General features: G+C 43.4%; 1 protein-coding gene across 2 annotated transcripts in view; it reads right to left on the bottom strand.

Moving 5' to 3' along the window:
* NALCN (sodium leak channel, non-selective) overlaps positions 1-25031 on the bottom strand; it is a 286369-nt gene that overhangs the window by 159577 nt on the left and 101761 nt on the right. For both annotated transcript variants that reach the window (XM_048493957.1, XM_048493958.1), the window contains 3 exons: positions 14002-14144; positions 13758-13862; positions 7653-7739 (listed from right to left, as the gene is read on the bottom strand). In XM_048493957.1, the coding sequence (XP_048349914.1) occupies positions 7653-7739; positions 13758-13862; positions 14002-14144 (335 nt within the window). The remainder of the gene's footprint in view (positions 1-7652; positions 7740-13757; positions 13863-14001; positions 14145-25031) is intronic.

Here is a 25031-nt window from a genome sequence, read left to right as displayed (position 1 = left end):
CACATTCTGCCACTATCTTTCCCTGTCCCACTCAGGCATTCTTGGGGAGGCTGCTTTTATGTCATTGTCCAAGACAATGCCCGGTCAGAAAAGATCTGGAAAAGGGACAGACCCCCTGGGCCTTTCGCTACAGTGGGAGACCTCATGCCAATTTGGTTTGTTGAATATGGGGAAGTGTGCAAGCATTGCGCCGACATTAGTGTACCAGCTTGACGCTGATGCAACAGTCCTCACTCTGGAAATGCTCTTGGGGTTGCCAGCTGTGTCCTGGAATCCTTAGGAGAGTCCTTCGTGGCTTTCAGAGAAGGGAAAGAGGAAATACTGCAGGAGGGGAAAATAAGATGCCCTAACAAGACCTTGTGGGTCCCTCACTTGTTCTGTTTTGAAGCTTACCTTAAAATGTTGTTCCTTTCACCATTTGTTTGGAACAGATGGGGCTTATTTATCTGCATTTGTAAAAAGTCTTTGTCTTCTTACTAAGAATGTATGCTATTACTGTCTGTTCATTGTATGGGTGCAAGTATAAATTATATATGTTTTATTAATAGTCAGTAGGATAGCCCTATTAGATAGAAATGAGTATTTGCAGCCTTTAAAAAGGATATTCATGCCTGATTTCCTCTACAAGCCAGTCTAGTTAAGGAAACAGAGGATCAGAGATGGAAAATAAAAGAACCTCAGTGACTTTCATTTTTGAATTAAAGGTGGAAACAAGTGGCCAGATGCAATTGTTACATTTCTAGACCATCTTTGCATGAAATATCCAGGGTAGAAAAACAAAGAAAATAATTTCTGTTTCTCACAGCATCTAATGCCCTATCCGTAGTCAAATGTAGTGGCAGAAGCCAAGGAGAAATGATACAAAAATCTTATTTTTTTTCTTAGAATACCAGTTTTATATTGCCATTTGAAAATAAATAATTTGGGGGCAATTAGGGTTGCTAGACCATGGTGGGGGCAAGAGATACCCTACCTCTGCCTCACTTCCACTCCCCCCCCCCGCCCCGTGACCATTGGGCTGTGAGTTACTGCACATGGAACTTATTTTCCCCTTTAGCTTCTTACTCTCATGTTTTAAAAATAAAATAAGTCAGAAAATGTGCTGAAGCCTGAATTAAGTCATAATGTCAGACTTTGTGACAATAGCTGAATGAGGTTCCTCAACTAATGATTGTTTCCTGTCAAGTTTTTTGACAACTCCCTTGTTTTTGCAACCCTAAGCAGGTAACAAAATACGTTTTATCGAGGCAACCATATCTGGGTGATAGCTAGTGGTCAGTTGGATGAATCACAAGACCTGCATTATGTGCCCTGGTTCAAACAGGAATTTTTGTCTTTAGAATTATTTTCTGAAGTGTACTAATTCATCGGTTCTGCTGGCAATAATTTGCATTTACAAACTATTTTTGAGCTACTTTGATGTCACTGGGTCTTAAGAGTATTCAATAGCATCATTAAAATTAATGTTCAATTTAATTTCTTCTACAAAGCTTGATCTGTGGGGTTAACTATGTCCAGTATTTTAAACCCCATCAAGCTGAAAACAGGCACTGAAATTACTATGTAGGGTTCCCCCCCCCTCTATAGCACAATTATAGCAATCAAAGCATACTGCTGACTAAAATGACCACCTTCGTGCCACACCACTGGATGACAGATCGGAATAAAATGGAATGCTGAGTGGGTACAGAATAAAACTAGAATGCTGTTTTTTAAACTGAGATGAAAGGGAAGACAGCTCTGGTAACACCTACATGAATGAACCCCTCTGCATGAAAGATTCACAAATATTAGTAACATTCTTAACGTTGCCCTCAAAATTCCTACAAATGGTTCCTCGGAACAGAACTTTATACATATGCTTCTGATTTGACAAAGCTAACCCTCAGTTTCCCAACCCCGTCCTGGAAAACTGAAAGCATAACCCTAAACAGAATTACCCTTTCTAAGTCCAATGGGCATGGAAGGGTATAAGCATGCTAAGAATTGGCATTTTAATGTCTCACACATTTGACAGCCTTCTCGTGAAATAATTTTGGAAGTAAAAAAATGCCATCTACCATGAGATGTACTTTCATTTTAGTACTGGGGAAAATGACAACATGAGAACTGCAGAGCTATTAACAGTTTTGGCCTCTAAATGCATGTCTCCTACCACACTTAAATTTCATACCAGCTTCATTTCCAAAACAGGTCAAGCAAAGAGATTCTGAAGGACACAAAATGGAAAAGAGAGTTCAATACAAGCACTGCAAATTTATACTGTACAGTTCAGAGTTAGCATTTATTTGTGATATATCATGCGGTTGGTACTGTTGTTTTCAAATGACCAAACAAGTTGTTTGAAAGAAATCATCAGTTTATTACTGTTTTTAGATACTGCACACCCTCGCTTTTGTTGCCCCCAGATTTACACAGTAGTCTGCAATGTTTGGAAAGAAGAGAGTTTGTTGAACCTCAGGCAATGTGTTTTTTTGAATTATATAGACCCTGGGTGAGATAATTTGATATTACTGTACACAGATTGTCAGGGGAGCCTGAAAGGTATATTAGATGTTGGTGGAACACAATAAAAATGAAGCACGTTGGCCCCAAGTCACTTCTCTGGAGAAGCTCTGCAAAATGCAGCAATAAGGTCAAACCAGGGAAACTCTCTTGCAGAGCCCATTAACACTGCACATCCACTTAATCTGTCTGGAGTGGAACAAGAAATAAATAGGTGAAAGAAAGACTGGAAATGGACCCAATGAATTTCAAAATTGGTATTTGCTATGAAAGGGGAAAAGAGTCACAGCAGCTTTCCCTCAGCTTCTGCCATAATGGAATTCTAAAAGAAAACAGAACCCTCCCCTCCCCCCCCCCCCCCCGCTAGAATATTCTCTTCTTCAAGCTCTTCAACCTTCGAGCTCTTCCACCATCCACTTACTCAGTCTATTCATCCTGATGTTGCCCAGAAAGTTCCAGATGCATGGAACATCTTCTCCTCGTCTTCTTGAATATTTTTCTTGAAGCCTTGTGTAACGTTTTACCTTAAAACTAAGCTTTCTGCCACATATTCGGCCTGGCCGTCTGTAATTTAGCCATAAGTGTGCCAGAACAGTAAATGTTACTGGAGCATCTTCTGTATTGAAAAACAGAAATGGGCATCCAGTCACCCCAAAATACACTAACAACTGTATATATAATAGCAAGGTCTAATACAGTTGTTAGCGTATTTTGGGGTGACTGGCTGCCCATTTCTGTTTTTCATTGCATTAGTTGGACTGTATATTTGTCTCTCTTGGAGTTTAGCATCTTCTGTATTACCATGTCTGTGGGAGCAAACACTTTGGCTTGCATTCTGGGTTTTCCAGTCACAAGATTGGTGTATGAATGGTATGTAATTGGTGTGTGTGTGTATGTGTGTGTGCAGGCAAGCTTTTGGGTTTTTAAGTTTTTAAAATGTTTGTTTGGGGGGAGGTTTTGTTCTGGCTTGTAGGTGGACTCTTCTCCTATAGCCACCCAAAAGTTCCTCCTTTGAACCAGATCAATGGAGGTTTTTCCTTTAACCAAATCAGACAGAAAAGCCCTGGGAACCCTGTAAGCAGTGGTGGAATTCAAATAATTTAACAACCAGTTCCAGTGGTGGGATTCAAATAATTTAACAACTGGTTGTTTACAAGAATCATTTTAACAACCGGTTCTGCTGAAGTGGTGCGAACCTGCTGAATCCCACCACTGCCCATAAGTTGTGCTCAGAATGAGCAAAACATCAATAGATGTTCCCCAGAAAGTACGGCTGTACACAATGGGGCAAAACAAACGAATACAAGCCAAGATTTCCTCTCGACCTTCCAGCAGATCTCTAGAAAGCTAATACACACATCTCCTGAATAAACCCTCTGTGTATTGTCACAGGTTTTCTGGTGGTTTTCTGGGCTGTATCACAGAGGGAAGTGTGAAACAGACTTCCCTCTGTGATACACCTCTGAAGATGCCAGCCACGGATGCAGGCGAAACGTGAGGGACAAAATCCACCAGACCATGGCCACACAGCCCGGAAAACCCAAAAGAACCAAACCCTCTGTGCATCCAAGATTCAGGAATATTCATTTGAATTGTGATTCATACAATATTCTTATGCACTGGAACCTAAAGAACTTGCAAACCTGAGTCCTAAATCACACATTAAATAAAGTTGCTGGCTTTTGCTAGCTGGCACTTCAACAATACCGAGTGGCTGCATTTCTGTACCTCTGTATCACACTGTGCATGTTCTGTACATGTTATCAGAAAAAGTACATTTGGTGTTAGTTAAGGGAAAAGAGGGAAAGGAGGAGTAATAAATGAATTCCCCCTGTTATTTAGGGCTCTTAACCAGAATGGTAACAATACAAAAGAAAGCATGTCTTTCATACAGGATTGAAATAATAAGTTATTTCCAACAGAGTTTGGGAAAGAAATTCTTTGAAACCTGCCGTTTAAATTAACTGTTTCCGTGAGACAGAGAACTGCACAGCATGAAGGCAGGGGCAATTCATAGTAGGCAGGAACCTATGGCAAGCTAAAATATATTATATCAGCAACAGTAGCAAGACCAAGAGCCCAATCCTAACCAGAGTTACACCCTTCTATGTCCACTGACCTCAATGGACACAGAAGGGTGATGCTATGATCAGATCTGACCTGCAAATCATTTAGCAAAACAAGTTCCCCGTAGGTTGCTGTGCTAAATGATTTGGTACAAAGGTGAAAAGCAAATAATTAACAAAGGAACACTCTGTGTTTCAGTGGTAACAAGGGAATCTCACAGGAATACAACCAGAATCAACTACTGGCAGCTCCCTTCACTGAAATAATTGTATGAATTAGCCACAGTTGTATATTTCATTATACCCTTTAAAGATATGAGCCGTTTTTCTAATGGGTCAGTTCTTTAGAAAGAACTGTGAAATATCTTTGCATGGCTGATCTCTAGGAGGGCCACAGGCTAGACTCCTGTCATAAGCCCTAGCTAAAGGCCCATCATTTTTATGAAGGAACATATGTGGAGCAACAGTTTGTGGCCTGAATCCAGCCATGCAGGGTCAAAAATGTAGAGTCATACATTTTCTTAAGAGGGAGTTGAGGATACTGCCAGTTTCTGAGCCTCACTAATCAACAGACCCTCAAGAACAGGAGGCAAATTGAAGTTCTGCAGTATGTGTGTGTGGAGGGGGCAAGCAGAAATCAATGTCCTTTCTCAAGAAAAAATAAGAGTCTTTAATACTTCTGGATGTGTGATTTGAAACAGGCCTGTATTCTGCAAGAAGTCTTGGAGGTGAAACCCATCAGCTCCAACGCAGGATCCCTATTGGTGGGCCTAGACCACGCAGGATCAAAATGGGTGGTAGATTTGGAAGTCTGACGCATTGTAAAGTGCACAGCTTTATTTTCTGCACAAAAATAAATGGAAATTATTCCTTTATATTAAAGAAAGAAAAGGGGCAGCCCTCTTCTGTAGAACCCAAGAACTTAGGGCAAAGAGTAGGATTTGACTGCACGGGGATGCCACGGAGGGCAAATGACTAATGTGAAGTAAGGGAAGATAAAGGAATTCCCTTATTTGCATTAATTCATTCACTCTCTGTGATATCCCCATGCAGTCAACTCTCAGTGGCTGCACAAAAGTTTCACCATGTTTGCCAGAAAGGAAGATACTTGCCAGAATAGAAAAAAATGGCACCAATCGATACTATGGAGGATTGTTTTTTAAAAATAATACCATTATTTGTGAGGATGCCCAAAAACTATGGGAAAGAAACAGTCCATCAACATTTTCACACCTTTCTCAGCTACCCGATGAATACATTCTGAACAATGGGTGCAAATCACAAGGTGCCAAGGTGTTTCCCCCCTATAAAATATATCCCTTCCTAATCTCAATCAGCCTTACTTATACGGAAAAGGAGGACCTACAGTTCAGAAGAGCACAATTGTAGTATCTATACACAGAGCAGATTACCCCTAGAAACTGTCTCCACAGCTTCTTTCCCAAGAATACTCAAGAACAACGTCTTAATGGACAATACGTTTTTAAAAGTAGGTTGTAGATCTGACATGAGAACAGTGACACAACTATTAATGTGGTGCTCATCCCTTCTATTTCCACTGAAAAGTTCTCATGCCAAATCCCAAATGTGTTACTTTTTATTTTTTTATGCAATGTCCTTGCATTGGCAATTTTTTCCTCCCATTGTATTGCCTTGAACGGACCTCATTGTCTGCCAGAACAAAAGCTGAACCAAACATTATCAAGACTGTTTCCAGGAACACACGGACAAGGTAATTTGATTACTGTAATCCTTTTGAGTCTGTGCTTTGAAGTGCTACCAATTCATTAATGAGCATCACTCTCTAGAATGTAAATAAAGACAAAGCCTCACTTTGTGAGACAAGGTACGCACTTCTTTCTGTGAGCAGCGTTTGCTTAATGTCTACCTTTGATTTACTTTTGTTATTGGGTCTTGGAGGAATTGTGCGAAAGCAAACACAAAAGAAAAAAATGTCAAAACGCATTAGTGACAACTTAGTCTGTGTCTACACTGGTTTTCAACTACATGTCCATGCTAACTCGAGGCAATTATAATCTAAGCTGCAGAGGTTCTGGAGAGTCTTGTAAAGCACCGAGTTTCTCTTGGAAATGCCACAGCAGTGACAGAGACACAACACTCACTGAAATATAGGTGCTGACAGCAAACCTGTGCTTGAGAATTCCCATGAACTACACATTTTTATAACTGCCTATAGGTTAAGCATTATTCTCCTTGCTGCCTGGTACACTTGGGTCCTTCTGTACATGCAGAATAATGCACTTTTAATCCACTTTCACAATTGTTTGCAAGTGGATTTTGCTATTTTGCACAGTAAAATTCAGCTGCAAAGTGCACTGAAAGTGAATTGAATGTGCATTATTCTGCATGTGTGGAAGGAGCCCAAATCAGTCAGTGCCAACTCCATAGGAAAACAGTCAAGTATTTACCATGACTCACAAAGGTCCTGTGGCTTGAACAGCACTGTAATTTTCATTTTGCATTGAATTTCCTAGAGGAGAGAGGCAGTTGAGAGACTTTTCAAGTTGAGATCATTAGTTTTTTTTCCCAATTCAAGGCCCACAGTAGAACCGGAAGCAGAGTTATGCTGAAATCCAACAAAGGCCCCTTCCACACATGCAGAATAATGCACTTTCAATGCACTTTGCAGCTGGATTTTACTGTGCGAAATAGCAAAATCCACTTGCAAACAATGGTGGAAGTGGATTGAAAGTGCATTATTCTGCATGTGCGGAAGGAGCCAAAGGAGGGTATAACTCTGGCTGATTCCACGTGGGCCAAAAACAGCGGTGCGAAAATGGTGTGAAAACAGTATAAACCCTTTTACACCATTTTAAACCCTTTTACACCATTTCCACACCGGTTTCACACTGGTTTTTTTGGCCCATGCGGAATCAGCCCCTGCTTATGCTTGCATTACAAATGAAGGGGTGTTGGCAAAGTAGATATTGAATTTAGAGCTGTATCTGAATTCAAACTGCAGTCACTGAGATTTTTTTTTACCTCTGGCCGTCACCCCTCCAGGTGACATTTCCACTAAGTTTGTCACACTGATAGCTTTATTAAAACACAACACTGTACCTGTAGACATGCTGGAGCTCTGCCCTGAGGCTTATTCACATCAACATCTACAAGCTGCCATCCTCCAGCAGCATCTTCATGAAACATCTGGAAGAGGGGAAAAAACATGTTCAAAGAAACACAAACAAAACCCACGTTATCTCCTCTTAACTCCATTTCTGGACCACTTGTAAACTCTGCTGATTGCTTTCTAGTCATTGCAGGAAATGAAGCCAAGTTCCCACTGCTTTCATTAGCAACGTCTGAACAATACCTGTTTGTGATGGGTGAACTTTGATATGGCACGGTGTTCAAAAAACTGAACTATTTCAAATACCTACCACTACCAGATCTCTGCTTGATTCATTCTAAAACTGAACTGAATAGGCACAAGAAAATTTTAGATATACCATTTCCAGCATGGCTATGTGGAGGACTCAGGCATTCTGGGAAAACTTCATTTCCCAGAGCAGTTCCCTTGAACCAGGCAAGTACACAGGAGAGGTGTTTTTTCCTGGCATGGAAACTCTTGGCAGAGAACTCTTAGGACACAGGAAGTTCCTTGGAAGGCCTGATTCAGATAAGAACAGGGATGTAGGTATAGATTTTTTATTGGGGGGGTTCGGGGGCGGGGTCATGCCTCCCGAAGCCCCACCCCCGGCCTCAGTGCTTATAAAAGCAGCTCTCCAAGGCCGGGGATGGCAGGCTCCCCTGCCCTGCCCTGCCCTGCCCTGCCCCCACCACCAACTGAGCTCCCAGCCAGCAGCCCCTTCTGCCCTCCCCTCTGGGCAGAGGCATAGCTGGGGAAAATGGAGCCCAGTGCTAAATCTGAGTTCTGTGCGTACCCCCTTCCCCCAATGGGCAGTCACTGTGATGCTGGAATCCACCCCAAACAGCATAACTTTCAATGGTGTTGAAAGCCCAAATTCACTTTCAATGGTGTTGAGAGCCCAAATTCTCTTTTTAAATCCAACATTGAAACGTGATGCTGTTTTGGGGTGGATTCTCCCCCACCCTGAAACAGCATCACTTTCAATGTTTAAACTGAGGACATCAGATTCTCCCTTTAAATCCATGCCAAAGGGGGGGGGGGTTTAAAAGAAGAATCTGGGGAAATTTGGGGGTTGCCTGCTGTCAGGGATGCAATTGTTAAGCTAGCAGCACCAAACTTTCAGAGTATCTTTAGGAGACTCTCCTGATGTTACATCCCAGGTTTGGTGAAGTTTGGTTCAGGGGGTCCAAAGTTATGGACCCTCAAAGATGTAGCCCTCATCTTCTATTAGCTCCCATTGGAAATAATGGGGGATGAAGGCACCCCCTTTGGGAGTCCATAGCTTTGGATCCCCTGGACCAAACTATCTATAAAAGAAGGGAAAGGTAAACTTGGGAGTAAAAACAAGTAAGTATATTTCTATGTGGCTAGCTCCATCAGCTAGCTTCTACTTTAACTATCACATGGCTAAAAAGCTACTAGAGGGCATGTGCAAAGATTATATACCTATTGTCTACATGCAGACCTGCATGTATCTCATGCCAGGTCTGATTGACCAGGGGTCAATTACCTGATCACTGACTTCTGACCTCACTAACTAATTAGCATGCACAACATTAACTCCTTCATTACTGGATTGTGTGAGTGGCACTTGCCAAATCACATCAGCTAGCTATATCAATATCCATATATGCCCAACTGGAGAATAACAGCAGCTTCCTACGGCTATTCCAGGCTGAAAAAATGGCACTGGAAGACATCATGCTGTGGTCCTGCTTTGAATTGGGCTCCTGATTTTTCAAGAGCGTCAAATCCCACTGGCACATTCATGAAATTCGTAGAGTAACCCCAAAATGCAGCAAGCATTGTAAGCTGCCAAGTTCATGCACCCAAGTCAAATTTTAGCACAATTACAAATGTTAAATTATTTTGCTAACTACATTTTTAAACTGAAGGATGCTGTTTTGCTGTAAGGTACAGGATCTGTAAGGTCTTATGCAAACAAGAGATTTAAGATCACTTCAAATGTTACAGCTTCCTGCATGAAAAATCCTTTCATGGAGCAATTTTGTGTGCATCCAATATTGTACATACTCAACATGCACTAACTGAACACAAATGTATTTTGCAGTATGTGCCTGGTCATACACAATGGCCACTCTTATTAAGCAAAGATCTGGGTCTTTCTCCAGCCTAAGGAACAACCCCTTATACTGGAGGAAGTCTCCTTAAGTTAAAGGGACTTTCTCCAGCCTAAGATAGGATACTGCCCAACACCTATGATTTGGATGCTATGGCTTTCTCCTGGTAAGTAGGATACTATGACATACTCCTCTACTAAGTCTTCCTTCAACAGAGAAAATTTCTTCCAATGGGGAATGATTTTTTATGATGGCTGAAGTCAGTATTTGTTGAAGAAATTTTCTTCCTTGTTGGAGAAGACTTGTTGGAATAGTCAGTAGAAGTGAGTCATAGAATCCAGTTCTTTGCATGCAGCCACTGAGCTAGCACAGTCTACTGGTTAAGAGATTATGTCATGGACTATCTGGTTAGCCTTAGGCAAGCCCCTTCTCAACCCTGAGTTTATTCATATGAGAAAAACAAAGTCTGGCCCATCCACAGTGTTGCACATTCCAAGATAGTTATGTGAAACACTTTGAACATTCTCGAAGACTATATAGATGCTATAATAGTTTTATGCTACAAAAACCTAACTGCCTGCACTTTTCAGGTGGGTGTGTGTGCAGCAAAATATGATGTATGATTGTCACATATGATGATTTTTCTGTGGGCTGCACATTAGTTCCTACATGAAAGAATTTGCCAAGTGGAATTTTGTAATATTTCAAATAACTCTTATAGAAAAGCAGCCTAAGGTGTTATGTTCGTGTTGATATAAGCTGGGAAGGAAGAATCAAAGACATGTTAAATGTCCAGGTCTCCAAATATAATTTCTATTTATTTCTATTTATTCCCCACCCTTTACAACAGGGCAGGTAACCATAAAAACCATACAACCGTAAAATCACAATAAAACCCCATCCTAAAATCCAACACAATCTAAAATCTCCTGTACCCCACCCACCCAGCACACAAAAAAGGGGGAGTATATGGACATTCAAATCTAAATTCCTCTTTTTCAGTAAACAACACGGGGGATTCTTGCATTCTAAGGTCATAAGATATATGGCTAGTTCGCAGCATTCAGTTATGATTAGTTTTGCAGTGTCAACATATATGTTTAATGTCACTGTTCACTGCGAATACAAAATTGAATGCTTGAATATTAGTAAAATGTAACATAGGAAGTATTTCAATATATTTTACATTCATCTGACACATTCGGTATTTTTTCGGCTTGTATTAGGTACAAATAACAGGGATTCTATATGTTGCATATACGTGTCTAACCAAAAGAGGACCTAATTTCTGTTCAATCAGTAGTACAATTGGCAATAATGAGATGTAGGACTTTCTGTGGTGGCACTAAATTTATGAAACTTCCTCCACAGGGAAATAATTCCCTCTCCCAGTTGTTACAAGACTAATAAAATACTACTCCTTCAAGTATGAATGTTTAAAATGAAAATTTAGAACTGCATGGTGGTATGTTATGGTTATTTGGGCACTACAGCACAACTGTGCATTGCCCTGGGATGTGTGCACATACCTAACTGCTCAGAATCAAATTCCATTATATTTAGAAGGCTACGTATAGAAAATCCTCAGATCTCATAACCTGAAAGCACTAATGCAGAAAGAAGTGTTCTATTCGAATCTCACTCAATAGGAAATGAATTCTAATAAAACTTTATTTGCAGTGATAGATACTCAAAAGGGGTAGGGGGGGCACACACATGAAACTGTTATGTAGATTTCCAGATCCGTGCCTCAACTGGGTGCGAGGGCAGCCCTGGTCATGCTGCACGGTCTGCCAGCTGAGGACTTAGAGTCAGTCTCTGGAATATTCTTGACCCTGTTGACAGTTCTATTGCCAGAGAGGAGGGGGCTTTTAAATTTCCACCAGCAGCAGGAGCTGAGCTGGTCAGTAACCAACGAGCAGAAGAAGGGAGAGGCCAGGGAAGCAGTTGCAGTTGTGACCCCTTTGCTCCTCAAGTCTGTGGTCTCTCTGCTCCCCATAAGCTCCAGTGTCTTGTTGGAGCCTAGGGATTAGGACACAACCTATGTAAGGCCTTGTCTAGGTTTCAGCAGGGTCCAGAAGGCAGGTTGGGAAGGAACTCTGGAGATCACTCTAGGCTGCGATGAGAATCAAGCAGCAAAGGAGGAGGATTAAGGTATAGGAAATCCCTCCCCTTTCTGATTCTGGGGCCAACACCAGCCCCTCCCAGGTGGCCTCAGAATCAGAAAGGGGCGGGATTTCTGAGGCCAACGCCAGCCTCTCCCAGGTAGCAGACGAGTGGCTCAGATGTTGGGAAGCCTGGATCTTCATGGCAACATTGCTGTAAGGTCAATAAAGGGCTGGCGTCTTTGTTCAGAAAGTCACATTAAATATTTTCTGGCATCGTCGCCCTCAACACAACAGTGAAAATTTCTCCTGACTTATCAGGAAAAGGGGTCTTGTGTTGTTGAATGATTCTTCCATCTTTGAAACATCTGTGAAAACTGTATGGAAGAGTCACAGTGGAGTCTGTGGAAAGTAGCTTTGAATGATTAGGTATGTAGTTCCAGAGAAATCTGGGCCACTCTGTTTATTTTTGACACTGCTATTAATTGCTACATCAGTTGACACAATATTACTTTTGCATGATTCAAATTTATCAACTTTAAAATAGTCTTTTGGATCTAGACCTGCACATTTGTTTAAGGTTGCACATTTTGTTAAAAAGCTCAGCCTCCAGGAGGAGGATTCTGACTTAATGAGCTGTTGGAGTGGTTTAAGAACAGTGTTTTTTACACAAGGACCCCAATGGGTCATGAGGTACTGCTGGAGATTCATGAGCCACTTCCAATCAAGGGTTGAGGTTGATTAGAACCTGATCAAGGCCTTCGAGTTGTGAACCTGCAGAATCAGATCCTCTCTGAGACCTGACTTTGAGGGCCATAAACAGGCAATGCAAAAGTGAAGTGTATTTTATGGAGTTCTTGCAGTACTGCTGTGAGGATAACAGAGGACGTAAGCAGCTGTGGAGGATTTGCAGCTTGCCGTGTGTTCTGAAAAGGAGCAGCCTAGCCTCGAGGGATTAGGGGTGAAATTTTAAAAAATAAAAATAGGGGTCCTCAAACATTTTACAACTGCTGTTTTGTATATTCTGTTCATCTCCCTCTCCTGTCTGCTGCCCCTCTGTTTTACATTTTTTTAACCATTCCTGTTTTACATCTGTGCAGCAGACTTGCATTCTAACATACAAGGTCTAGTTAATCCTTCACATGGATTCAAGGGGGTCATGAGTAGCTGGGACTCGCCAGTTGTCTTTCGCTCTCCCCTCTTCTGCATGTGAGGTTGAGCAAGTCATGAACTCTACAGTTCTGTTATATTATAAACTGGCATTTTTACCAGCCATGATACCTAAGCGCTAGCTTAATATTTTTATACAGTGGAGTGTTAGCCCACCCCCAAAAGTGTCTATGTCACAGCTCTTGATCTTCTGAAGATTATTTTATTTGAGGTCAGTCAGTTGGGCACCTTTGCCATAATACATCACTCATTCATGCCACAGGGTCACACCTCCACCTACATCTTTACCCTGGAGAGCTTTCTTTCTTATAGCTTCACTCCATAGCATGACAATTCCTTCCTTCATTTTCAGCTTCAGCACAGTACTAGGTCTATCTGCTTGAACCTTGGCTTCTCTTAGTTTCATACAAGTATTAACATTCAAACTATGAACTATTAATATTAACATATTTCTTCCTTAACTAGCAGTTCCTCTGGCAAAAAGAATCCCCCTTCCACAAAACCCTTACTTGTTATTTAATCTGGACTAACAAATGACATATATGGTGTTCGTGAATCCCACAGATATTGTACTGTTCAGGTGCCAAACTCATCTAATTCTGATTAGATATACAAGAGGATAGTGTTTGTAACAGCCGAGCAAAGCATGGGACTAGACAAGCAAGAATTCACGCCAAAAAGCCCTGGGAATTTAAGCATTCACTTTAGTGATACTTACCTGTGTCGTAGCGGTGGAAGTGGTGCTGCTCCTAGACCCCCACATTTGTTGGAACTGAACACGGATTTCAGCAAACGTTTCAATGATGACAGCAATAAACACATTCTACAAAAGAATTACAGATCTTTAAAAGCAATGGCTCACTGGGAAACATGACAGGTAGAACAGAGCAGGGACACACAAAGAGCCCCATGTAAGTTGATTTATATTCTGGGTAGCTTTGCCAGAACCATTTCTACAGTACCTTAACAAGCCAAGCCAGAAAGAAAATTAAGGTGATGAAATAGAAGTAGGAACGCCATCGGGGGAAGCTATCAATCGCCCGGTACATCAGAAAGACCCAGCCTTCTTGAGAAGCAGCTTCGTAAACCGTAAAAATGCTGGTACCTGTAAATGGAGGAACCAAATGAATATTAAGTGCAAACAGAACGAAGAAGAATTTTCAAGATCCTCAATCATTCATTTAATTTTCCTTTCTCACCATAATACAAGCTCACCACACAAAAAAATGGCAACACAGATTTTTCATGTCTTATTTTTAGGAATGGATTTCTATCATTGCACTAAAACACAATGCAATATCGGCTCCTAAAGATATAAATGTGATTCACAATTGTTTGAGGTTGAAATTCCATGGATACAAGGAGGACATATCTCTAAGTAAACACGAAAAGGCTTGTAGCTAGGCTTTCTTTGTATAATTTCAGTGGCACCTCAGCTTGGTTCTTTTTGTTTTTTAAAGTACAGATTTCAAGCGTATCCTGTTGCTCACAGGCACTTAAACACAATCCGCAATTAAGCTAAAATCAACCGCTACTCCTTAGAGCACACTTGCCCATATAGTAGCATCCTCTGAAAGGAACAAAGTCTTCCTTTTGATCTCAACAAAATTTCTTCAAAATCATGTTTAAAATATCTTTTATTATATAAGCTGTCATCATATCTCTTCAACAGAATTCGACAGAGAGAAAATGCTATATGAAGAAATCAAGTCTCTGCAATGATAAACATTCTATTACTGCATCTGCTTCTCTCATGATCCGGTCTTATAAACTACTCGAATGCTGGTTTGCTTAAACTGGATTGTCACGGCCACTATGCTAGTGTAGTACTGTGATTGCGTTTTGAGGACTTCAAATTGTGCCTCCAGCACTGCGGTATGGACTACTGTGGTTATTTGGCTATTGTGGTTATTTGACCGCCACACTCTCACTGAGACAAAGAGGTATCAAGATGTTGCATAGCACAAAAATGGAAAGGCACAACTGAGGTAAAGGTAAGCTGACACACCCACCTTCACAACAGTACACATGCAAGATTCATACCCCACTTCTCTTACAAGGAACTCAGTGTGATATACTCTGCAGTTACCTCACTGTACCTATTACAATGGGAACACAGGAAGATCCTTTCATGTTTCCCTAAAGAACTGACCCCAACTGCTTGTGAAGGAACTCAGCATGACACACCTTGGATCTAGAAGCCCTCATTTCAAAAACTCCAGTAACAATAGCACAGCTTCTTCTACCCAGAAACCATCAGGAGGCAGATGGCCTGTCCTCCAAACATTAAGTTCCTTAACTGTATCATCCTTAATGTCTCTTTACCACAGTATCCTCTCAAAATGACTGTGTGGTGGATAAGTTTCAGAAAGGTCTGCTCAAGACCACATTGGAAGCATTATGAGTGCTCATGGATTTGGACGCAGATCTCCCCTATCCAAGTTTTTTGAATTCAGTTCATTAAATTTGACAGACCGCCCTTCCCCTTCCAGGTTTGGGGTGGTTAACATCATAGTAAAACATTTAAAAATGCATATAAATAGCAAAAACTTTCCAACCATCCAGTCATCTATTGATCCAAGAGCGATAGAACTATTCTCTAGGGGTGTGACAAAACAGGAAACATAACCAAAAACAAGTTGGGAAAACCCAAAAGGAAATGGGGAAGGAAAGAGATAGGGGAGGAGGGGAAGGGAGGGGAAGGGAAGGGAAGGGAGGAAAAGGGGAAGGGGAAGAAAGGGAAGGGAAGGGGGAGGCCAGATGGTATTTCGGCTGCCTCAACCATATGCCTGGTGGAACTGTTTCACATCCTTTTGAGCTTCACAGTGAAACACATTCTATAAAATTACAGTGATTGTACCCTAAAGGTGAAGCATGTCATCCACTTGCCCTAACTCATGGCAACCCCATGAAGTTTCCAGCAAGTTTCCAGCAAAGATATTGCCTTCCTCTGCATGGCAGACCCAGTCTTCCTTGGTGGTCTCCCATCCAAGTATTTACTCTGCTTAGCTTCCAAATTCTGATCAGGTCAAGCTAGTCTGGGCTTATTAGGGCTGCTACAATTACACCACAGAGCTTGTGAAACTGTTTCTGTTGAAGTTCAACAAGCGTACAGCATGGTAGAAAGGATCCACTCCATCCCACCTTGACACTTGCGTTGTCAGCTGGGCCCATCTATGGAACTGGGATGGATGATATCAAAATGTGACTGCAATTGACCACCCCTAATGACTCTGTGTCTTCCACAGGAATATCACCTTTCCTCCTATTCTCAAATGTATTTAAGAATTACATCGCTTGGCTTGTTTCTTTTCTCTACTCCTTTCAAAAAGAAAACTAACATTTTAAGCCTTTGCATTTTGCCTAAAAGCAAGAATTATTTGAAGAAAATGAAAAAGTTTGTAATCCATAAGCACTTTTAATTTTAAGCCTTTGCATTTTGCCTAAAAGAAAACATTATTTTAAGAAAAAGAAAAAGTTTGTAATCAAAAAGCACATCTGGATTGATTGTATAAGCTCCTCAAACCAAACCAGGATGCTGACATGTAGAAAGCATATTTCTCTCTTCCTGCTCAACTGTCAGTACTTCTTTTTTAAAAAATACACTTAATTCCATTTTTTCTTTTCTTTTTTGAAAAAATATATAACATCATTCCTCCCTCCCCCAAGGTAATGGATTGTTAAAATTTACGAACTGTTTTAAAGAGCACTAAATTGCTATGTGGGATATGAATTAATAGTTCTGGTTAAGGGCTGTGATTTGGGTTTGGTGGTGTGTTAACATGTAGTTGTAATTGGATGGGTTTGCGACAGAATAAAAACTTTCACAACTGCAAGGAAAAAGAGAGAGAGGCCGTTTCTGCACGGCCCCCTCGCGCCCCCACGCCGGCAGGAGTTCCATCGGCGTGGGGGGGGGAGCCTGCTCGCACACAAGCGTGCGAGCAGGCAACGGGGAGGCCGGCAGAAGGCAGGGCGGCTCCGCACGGAGCCGCCTCTGCGCCCTCCCCTGCCCCACTTACTGTGTCTTCCTCGTCGCCTGCGGGGCGTCGCAGCCCCGCCCACGCTGCCCTCCGACCCTGGAGGTCGGAGGACAGTGTGGGCGGGGCTGCTTGCACGCCCCGCAGGCCAATGGTGGAAGAAAGTAAGGGAGGGAGAAAGCGATCTTCCCGGCGGCGCGGTTCGCACAGCGCCGCAGGAAGACGATCCTAACAACAACCCTTTAAAGGGTTGTTGTTTAGGGCGGCTTGACGCCGCCCTGGGGGGAGGGAAGAGGCGTCAGGTCGCCGCTGCTGCGTTGCAGCAGCGGCGCCTGTGCGAACGGCGGCCTGGGGGCGCCTTTTTTGGCGCCCCCAGGCTGTCGTAAACGGGCCGTGCAGATACGGCCAGAGTGTGGTGCAATGGTTAGGAACAGCAGACTAATCTGCAGAACTGGGTTCGATTTCCTACTCCTGCACATTAAGCCTGCTGGGTGACCTTGGGCCAGTCACAGTTCTCCCAGAACTCTCTCAGTCCATGCAGAGGCAGGAGATGGTTAACCACCTCTTGATATCTCTGGCCTTGAAAACCTCAGTGGGTCTCCATAAGTCAGTTGTGACTTGACAACACTTGTCACCGCCACCAAGAGAATATTCTAATGCTCTTGAAAATATTTTGTTTAATATTGACATTTGGAAAGCCATATCTCCATTTTTTTTAAACATGAGTTTTTATGTTTCCAAAATCCGCAACTTGGAGATTTATTCTTGCTCACATTTACTTATTTACATCTGCTTAAAGAAGCTACCAGGCTCAAGAACAAAATAAAAAAAATACAGCACAACTGGAAAATGTCTATTGTGAGGGTGAAACTCGCCCATAATGATACCTATCTATTGCAAGCTGTCCATCAGCTCTATCTTTGTATCCTGGAGAAGAGATTTAAAAAGTTCTCCCACAACCCATCATATTGTATGAAAGTAATTAAATATGGGAGGTTTTATTTCTGGATATGTAGGCAGACTTTGAAGCTTCAAGGTTTTAATTACTCTTAATTATGGTGTCAAAGAAATCACTAGGGATTTTTTTTACTGAGCCCTGGAATCCTCCTCCTCCAAGATGAAGTTCAACAGCTGTTATCCCCCCTCCACCACCCAAAAAAGAGAGACCCAAATGCAACATTGAAAAGATTGGATACACAGAGACACACAAAACAGAATCTTGCCAATTCTGCCATTTATTTTCTCTCTGAAGCCAATCGTAATCATTCATTATTGCTGAAGAACATTCAGCAAGGATGCCAATTTTTCTATTGGCCCTTCCTTTTGTTCTTTTGCAACAGAAGCTATGTGACAGATTCTTCTCCCCTCCACTTATCTCCATAATGGCAATAGTTTGCCTGCAAGTCAGCCAATGTTCAGTGCGCAGGAAGCCAATAAAAAAGTTAGAAAAGTTACTGCTGCACATTTAATGCAACTATTGTGCATCTGTAAACACTTGTGTAAGCACACCTAGGATCCTGGATGGACAAGAGCACTCAAGCATTGGAACATGGTTATTTTAGGACTCACATCTGTTATTCACACCTTATAAGTTTGCTGTGAAAAGCATAGATGTAAAAATGGGTGTACCCATGGCAACTACAAGTGCTGTACAAAGCATCAGTTTGCTCTCAGTTTATAAAGTATACATTGTCCTTGTTTATACTCATGCACCTTACTGACCAATCTGAGAAATATGTTTTGTGGAGAAACAGTTATTTCCTCCTCAGCAACATTCACACATTTTCACCAACAGGAGTATGGATTTTCCATTTGGGAACAATATTTCCCTCCAGTTTTATGGGTGATTTCATCAGCTCCATTTATACAATGAAAACATTAAAATGATATACAAAATGGCCAGTACAATTCTTACTTCACAACTAATGAACAACCAAGTAAATTGTTTTGATTGTCTCTTATTTGGAGATCACCAACACTAGGCAAAGACAGTATGTATGTGTGGAAAAGGATGCATAATGCATTGTTAGAAAGTAGCCTGGCCTAAGCATCTACTTTTATACAGATAAGAGCCTCTCTAAATCAGACCCATGGGGCTATCTAGTCCAGCCAAAGGATTCTCAGAAGCTCAAAGCATGAAGTAACCTCATATCAACAGGTATTTCAAGCTATCATGTCTCCAAACATGGAAGCTCCATTGAACAACGATTATCAGTGATTGGTAGGTTACCTTCCATGAATGTGTCCAATCCCTTTTTAAGAAGACTTTTTGTCTAGTTGTCACCTCTATATCCTGTGGCAACCAATTTTATAAGATTTTTTTTAATTTAAGACATTTCTGTGCCACCTATTAATAACTGGTTTGGTTAATACCAATGACAGATTGTTTTGAGATCCAGATCAAGTTCTAGATGCAATAGGGGAACAAGCAGAAATACACAAATGCAGCAACATGGGCCTTTTGATTTCCAATTTGATTAGGAAAATCCATTGACCACCTGATCAACCTGCAAACCCCCGCCCCCAAAGTAGTTCAGTGTGACCAATGAGCATAGCCATGATTAGTGTTGGACACTGCAGATGTATAGCATAAAAGCACTGCTATACTCTACGGACACTATGCCTAGAGAAACCAGTGGCTATCACATTTACTAATTAAAGTCAGCTTGGTTGCTTCTACAAATAGGCCAACCTCCTCGGCCTGTTGAATATCTACTGTCAAAGACATGAGACAACCACATAAGAGGCCCCTATTAATTGCTGAAGCCAACTGGGGAAAAATTGATCAAAGTGGCATCTGTAACAAAGGCTGCATATCAGATCTTTAAAATGGGAGAAATAATATAAGAAGAGTTTGGAATTATATCCTGCTTTTCTCAGTCATAACGAATCTCGAAGTGGCTTACAAACTCCTTTCCCTACCCACAATAGACACTTTGTGAGGTAGGTGGGACTGAGAGAGTTCTGAGTCCAAAGTCACCCAGTAGGCTTTGTGTGTAGGAGTGGGGAAACAAAATCAGTTCATCAGATAAGAGTCCACTGCTCTTGTGGAGGAGTGGGGAATCAACCTCAGTTCTCCAGTTTAGGGTCCACCGCTCTTAAACCACTACACCATGCTGACTCTCCAGAAGTCAACATTCTCACCAAATAATACATAACGGCAGTTAACTTTCATCTCTCATAAGGTTCACATTACCTAGGAATAGGAGGTATAGAGCACATTATCTGATGTAAAAATAATGACAGATTTGTGCTTGCTTGGGAGGAAACCACGAATAGCAACAGATTTTTGTGAAAAGGACATTCAGTGGCCACCTTTGCATAAACAGAAGGAATATCACTTGCCCAATAAAAACTCACAAGTTGGAAACATGAACCTCAAGGTGGATGTTAAAACAAGTGATTTAATATGGTTCCTTCCAGTAGGAAAAATGAATATAGAAAAAGTGAAAAACTCCACCTGTTTTTATGATAATTGGGTAAGGTACAAGTGGACGATGGACTAGACTGGGGGGGTTATGTACACAGATAGATCAAGTACAGCATGATTTTTTTCTTTTGCAAAAAAAGGAAAAGAAAAAAGAAAAGAAAAGAGAAAAAAGAAAAGAAAGAAAGAAAGAAAGAAACCCAGATGGTTCCTCATGCTAGATTTCCTCACGATACAAAGATCTGTCCCCTTTGGATGTGTTCATTCACACTCTGTAGTAAAGTGAGACTGGCATTTAACCAAGTAACTGCCAAGAATAGAAAAATAGAGTTGATGGACACATGGGAAGGGATAGAACACAGAGAAACAGCTCACAGTTGGTAATCTGCAGTCAAAGCCAACCATTTATATAACATGTTGATCACTAGAGAACGTAGTTAATTTATTATCCACTGCTCTTAACTCCATAGCTCTTTCCACTTATTGGGGTAGTCCAACTCTGGCTGAATCTCCACTGAAAATTAAATACAGATACAACCAGGTTTCAACCTTTTCATCGAGGTTTCACCCTCCCCACCATGGCGTGTGTGTGATGAGGACCTCCATCTCAATCACACTTTCAAACAGTGCAGCAATCCCCACTACCATGCGATCGAATGTGTGATCTGCTTAGCGGCTCTTCCTTCCTCGTTCTGATTGGTTGTCGTGTTGTTTTGGGGAGGGAACTTTTTTGCGTGAAATAAACATGATAACGTTGAAGCAAGTACCGTTCTTTCGTGCACACGTTTAAGCAAGTAATGTTCTCTCATGCACACGTTTCAGCGAGTAATATTCTCTTGTGCACATGTTACAATGATAGACTCAGCTGGCACGAAACAAAAAAAAGGCGGCGCACACATCTTGCACAGCCTGCCCCACTCTGATTGGCTGGAAGGCATTTGCGTCACTCTCTACGGTGGGAAATTTGAAACCACATTACAACCCCAAACCTCCCCACTGATCTGGATTGGAGATTTTTTTTTAAAGGTTCACATTCAAGCAGGTTCTGGGGAAAAACGTGATGGGGGGAGTGCCAGATCTGGGATGAAGCTGGGATGAAGCCAGATCGGCGGTTCAGCTGTGGGGAATTCGTCGTGAAACCTGGATATTTTGGGTAAATATCCCAGGATTAATCGACAGTGGGGATATCGCCTATGTACTACACATGAACCTTGAAGTCTTTCCCACAATTTACATTTGCTGTATTTTAGCCTGAACCTGAACCTGAGTAACGACAATATATCGAGGAAGAAGAGTACTGTCTACAGAGTGATGAAGGATCACCAGCTGACAGCACCAAGTCACCCTAGCTCTATTACTATCTCTATCTCACCTTCACTGTATGGAAGGAGCTCTCTTTTCTTTCCCTTCTAGAAGCACACAAGGCAACTTTGGGACGAAGGTGGCTGGGTTCAGAGACACCCTGCTTCGTCTTTGGTGTTGATAAATGCCAGGTCCATAAACAATAAGACCGCTGTTCTCCGGGACTTTCTTGGAGTTCAGCAGATGGACCTAGCTTGTGTCACCGAAACCTGGGTGCGAGAAGGCGAGACTGTCGCCTTAGGTGAGATCACGCCCCCAGGTTTCGCGTGCCTCCACCGATCGCGAACACAGGGCCGGGGGGGTGGCGTGGCATTGTTAGTCCGAGATACCATCCCTTTTAGGGCTATCCCTGTCCCTGAGATCATTGGTATGGAGTGTGTCGGCCTGGAGTGGTTGGCATTGGAGAGGTTGGCTGTTCTCCTGGTGTACCGGTCGCCTAGCGCCCCAGGAGACGGCCTGCCGCGGCTGCTGGAGGTGGTGGCAGACTGGGCGTTGAGGTACCCCAGAATTATTGTTCTGGGGGACTTCAACGTCCATGTCAACACCGCCTCATGCACGGTGGCTGCGGACCTGGTGTCATCCATGGCGACGCTGGGCCTCTCCCTGGTAAATTCTGGCCCCACTCACGAGGCCGGTCACACACTGGATTTGGTCTTTGGGTCAGGTGTTGATGTGGTCATATCCTCTACTGACAGAGTGCCATGGTCTGACCACTATGCCCTGAAGGCTCGGATGAGCATGCCGCAACACCCCCGTCTAGGCGACGAGCGTGTTATGCTTCGCCAGCGGGCTTATGGATCCTGATGGATTCCTGAATGCTCTGCGGGATCCTGAACCCACCGGCACTCTCGATGGCCTAGTAGCGGACTGGAATGCCCGCCTTTCAGATGCCATCGAGATTATTGCTCCCCGACGCCCTCTTCGACCCCGCTCTCGGCTGGCTCCGTGGTATAATGGAGGAGCTACGCTGTTTGAAGCGGGAGCTTAGGCGGCTAGAAGCGAAGTGTGGAGGAAGTCTCGTGACGAGGCTGCGCGAACATCTTATAGGGCGCTTATGAAGGCCTATGAGATGGCGACGAAGGAGGCGAAGAGAGTTTTCTTCTCCTCCTCGCTCGCGTCTGCTAGCTCTCGCCCGGCACAACTGTTTCGCATCATTCGATCCCTTACCTCTTTATCAGAGGGTTCAAAAAATGATCAATTGGCCATTAGCTGTGAGGCTTTTATGAGCTATTTTGCAGATAAAATCGCGTCGCTCCGCCAGGACCTTCCTGCCACCTTGGAGACAATTAGCGAACTGGAGGCTCCCTTGCCGTCTTCTGGCCCTTGCATGGCCCAGTTTTCCCTGCTCTCTGAAGGCGATGTTGACAGAGCCCTAGCTGCTGTTAGACCTACTACCTGTCCTCTGGATCCGTGCCCCTCCTGGCTTATTAAAGCATGTCGGGAGGAGTTACGACCCCACCTGTTGGCTATTATCAATTGCTCCCTTGAGCAAGGAGTTTGTCCGGGTGGGTTGAAGGGGGCAGTGGGCCGCCCCCTCTTAAAAAGACCGTCGTTAGATCCTAGTGATCCGGCCAATTACCGCCCTGTTTCGAATCTTTCGTTTCTGGGGAAGGTAATTGAGAGAGTGGTGCTGGAGCAGCTTCAGGGATTTCTGGAGGACGCATCGGCCTTTGATCCCTTCCAGTCCGGCTTCCGTGCTGGGCATGGGACGGAGACTGTTCTCGTGGCTGTCACAGATACGCTCCGCATGCAGTTTGATGAAGGCGGATCGGCGCTGCGGGTGTTGCTCGATGCGACCGCGGCGTTTGATGTGGTCGACCACGACCTTTTGACCCACCGCCTGGCGTTTCGAGTGCGAGGTACTGTCCTTCAATGGATTGCCCTGCGTTTCTCCGGGACCGGAGTCAACAGAGTGTGGTGCGGGGACCGAAAGCTTCTCGGAGGTGCCCGCTTCATTGCGGCGTGCCTCAGGGAGCGTTGTTGTCCCCGCTGTTATTTAACATCTATATATGCGACCCCTTGCTCAGCTTCAGTGCGAGGAGCTTTGGGCTGGAGTGCCATCAGTACGCTGATGATACCCAGCTCATTCTGTCGATGGAGAGCAGACGCCGCCCTGCAGCTCTACAGCATTGTTTGGAGGCGGTTGCTGGTTGGTTGATGCAGAGCAGGTTAAAACTGAATCCAGCGAAGTCGGCAGTCCTTTGGCTAGGTCGCAGGGGCGGAGGTTTCCAGCCGCCGGTGTGGGAGGGGCCTTATTGGCACCGGCCCCTCAGTTCGGAGCCTGGGGGGTCCACCTGGATTCGTCTCTTTCTATGGGGCAGGTGGCCCATGTAACCCGGGTTGCGTTTTACCATCTTCGCCAGGGCCGGCGGCTGGCCCCTTCCTCTCCCAGGCGGATCTGGCCACAGTGATTCATGCAACGGTCACCTCCAGATTAGACTATTGCAACTCGCTCTACGCGGGCCTACCTTTGAGGCTGATCCGGAAACTGAAACTGGTCCAGCATGCGGCGGCTCGTCTGCTCACGGGTGGTGCCTTTAGAGATCATATCACACCCGTGTTGCACCGCCTGCACTGGCTCCCAGTTGAATTCCGAGGCGTCTTCAAGGTATTGGTGTTAACCTTTAAGGCCTTACGCGGTCTGGGACCCTCGTACCTTAGGGACCGTCTGGCCCCATATGTCCCACGTCGGTCTCTGCGTTCGGCAGAGGCCAACCTACTGGAGATCCCTGCCCCCTCTATGATGCGGCTGGCCTCCACCAGGGCCAGGGCTTTTACGGCCCTGGCCCCTGCCTGGTGGAATGCTCTTCCTCCAGCTGTCCGGGCCCTGCGGGACCTACAAGAGTTCCGCAGGGCCTGTAAGACTGAGTTATTCCGCCGGGCTTTTGGGGAGGCCGGCTGCTGATAGGTGCCCATTAATAACAACTAAGACCCGCTGTTCCCCCCCTCTTAGGGAAGCGGGGGAGCTAATAGCTGTACGCCATCTGTTTAATTGTTTTAACTGTTTTAAATTAGGAGCGTTGCTTTTAACTATTATGAAGTTTTAGTATTTTATTTTGTTATTCACTTGCTGTATTATGATGTGAACCGCCCTGAGCCCCCTGGGGGAGGGCGGTATAAAAGTGAAACAAACAAACAAACAAATAAATAAATAAATAAATGGCTGTTTGGACATTTATGTCATGAAATAATTAAATTTAATTTTCTTCTAAAATAAGGACATGGT

The sequence above is a fragment of the Sphaerodactylus townsendi genome, linkage group LG04, assembly GCF_021028975.2.
Source record: "Sphaerodactylus townsendi isolate TG3544 linkage group LG04, MPM_Stown_v2.3, whole genome shotgun sequence".
Taxonomy (NCBI): domain Eukaryota; kingdom Metazoa; phylum Chordata; class Lepidosauria; order Squamata; family Sphaerodactylidae; genus Sphaerodactylus; species Sphaerodactylus townsendi.
This window is presented reverse-complemented; position numbering and strand designations above follow the sequence as displayed.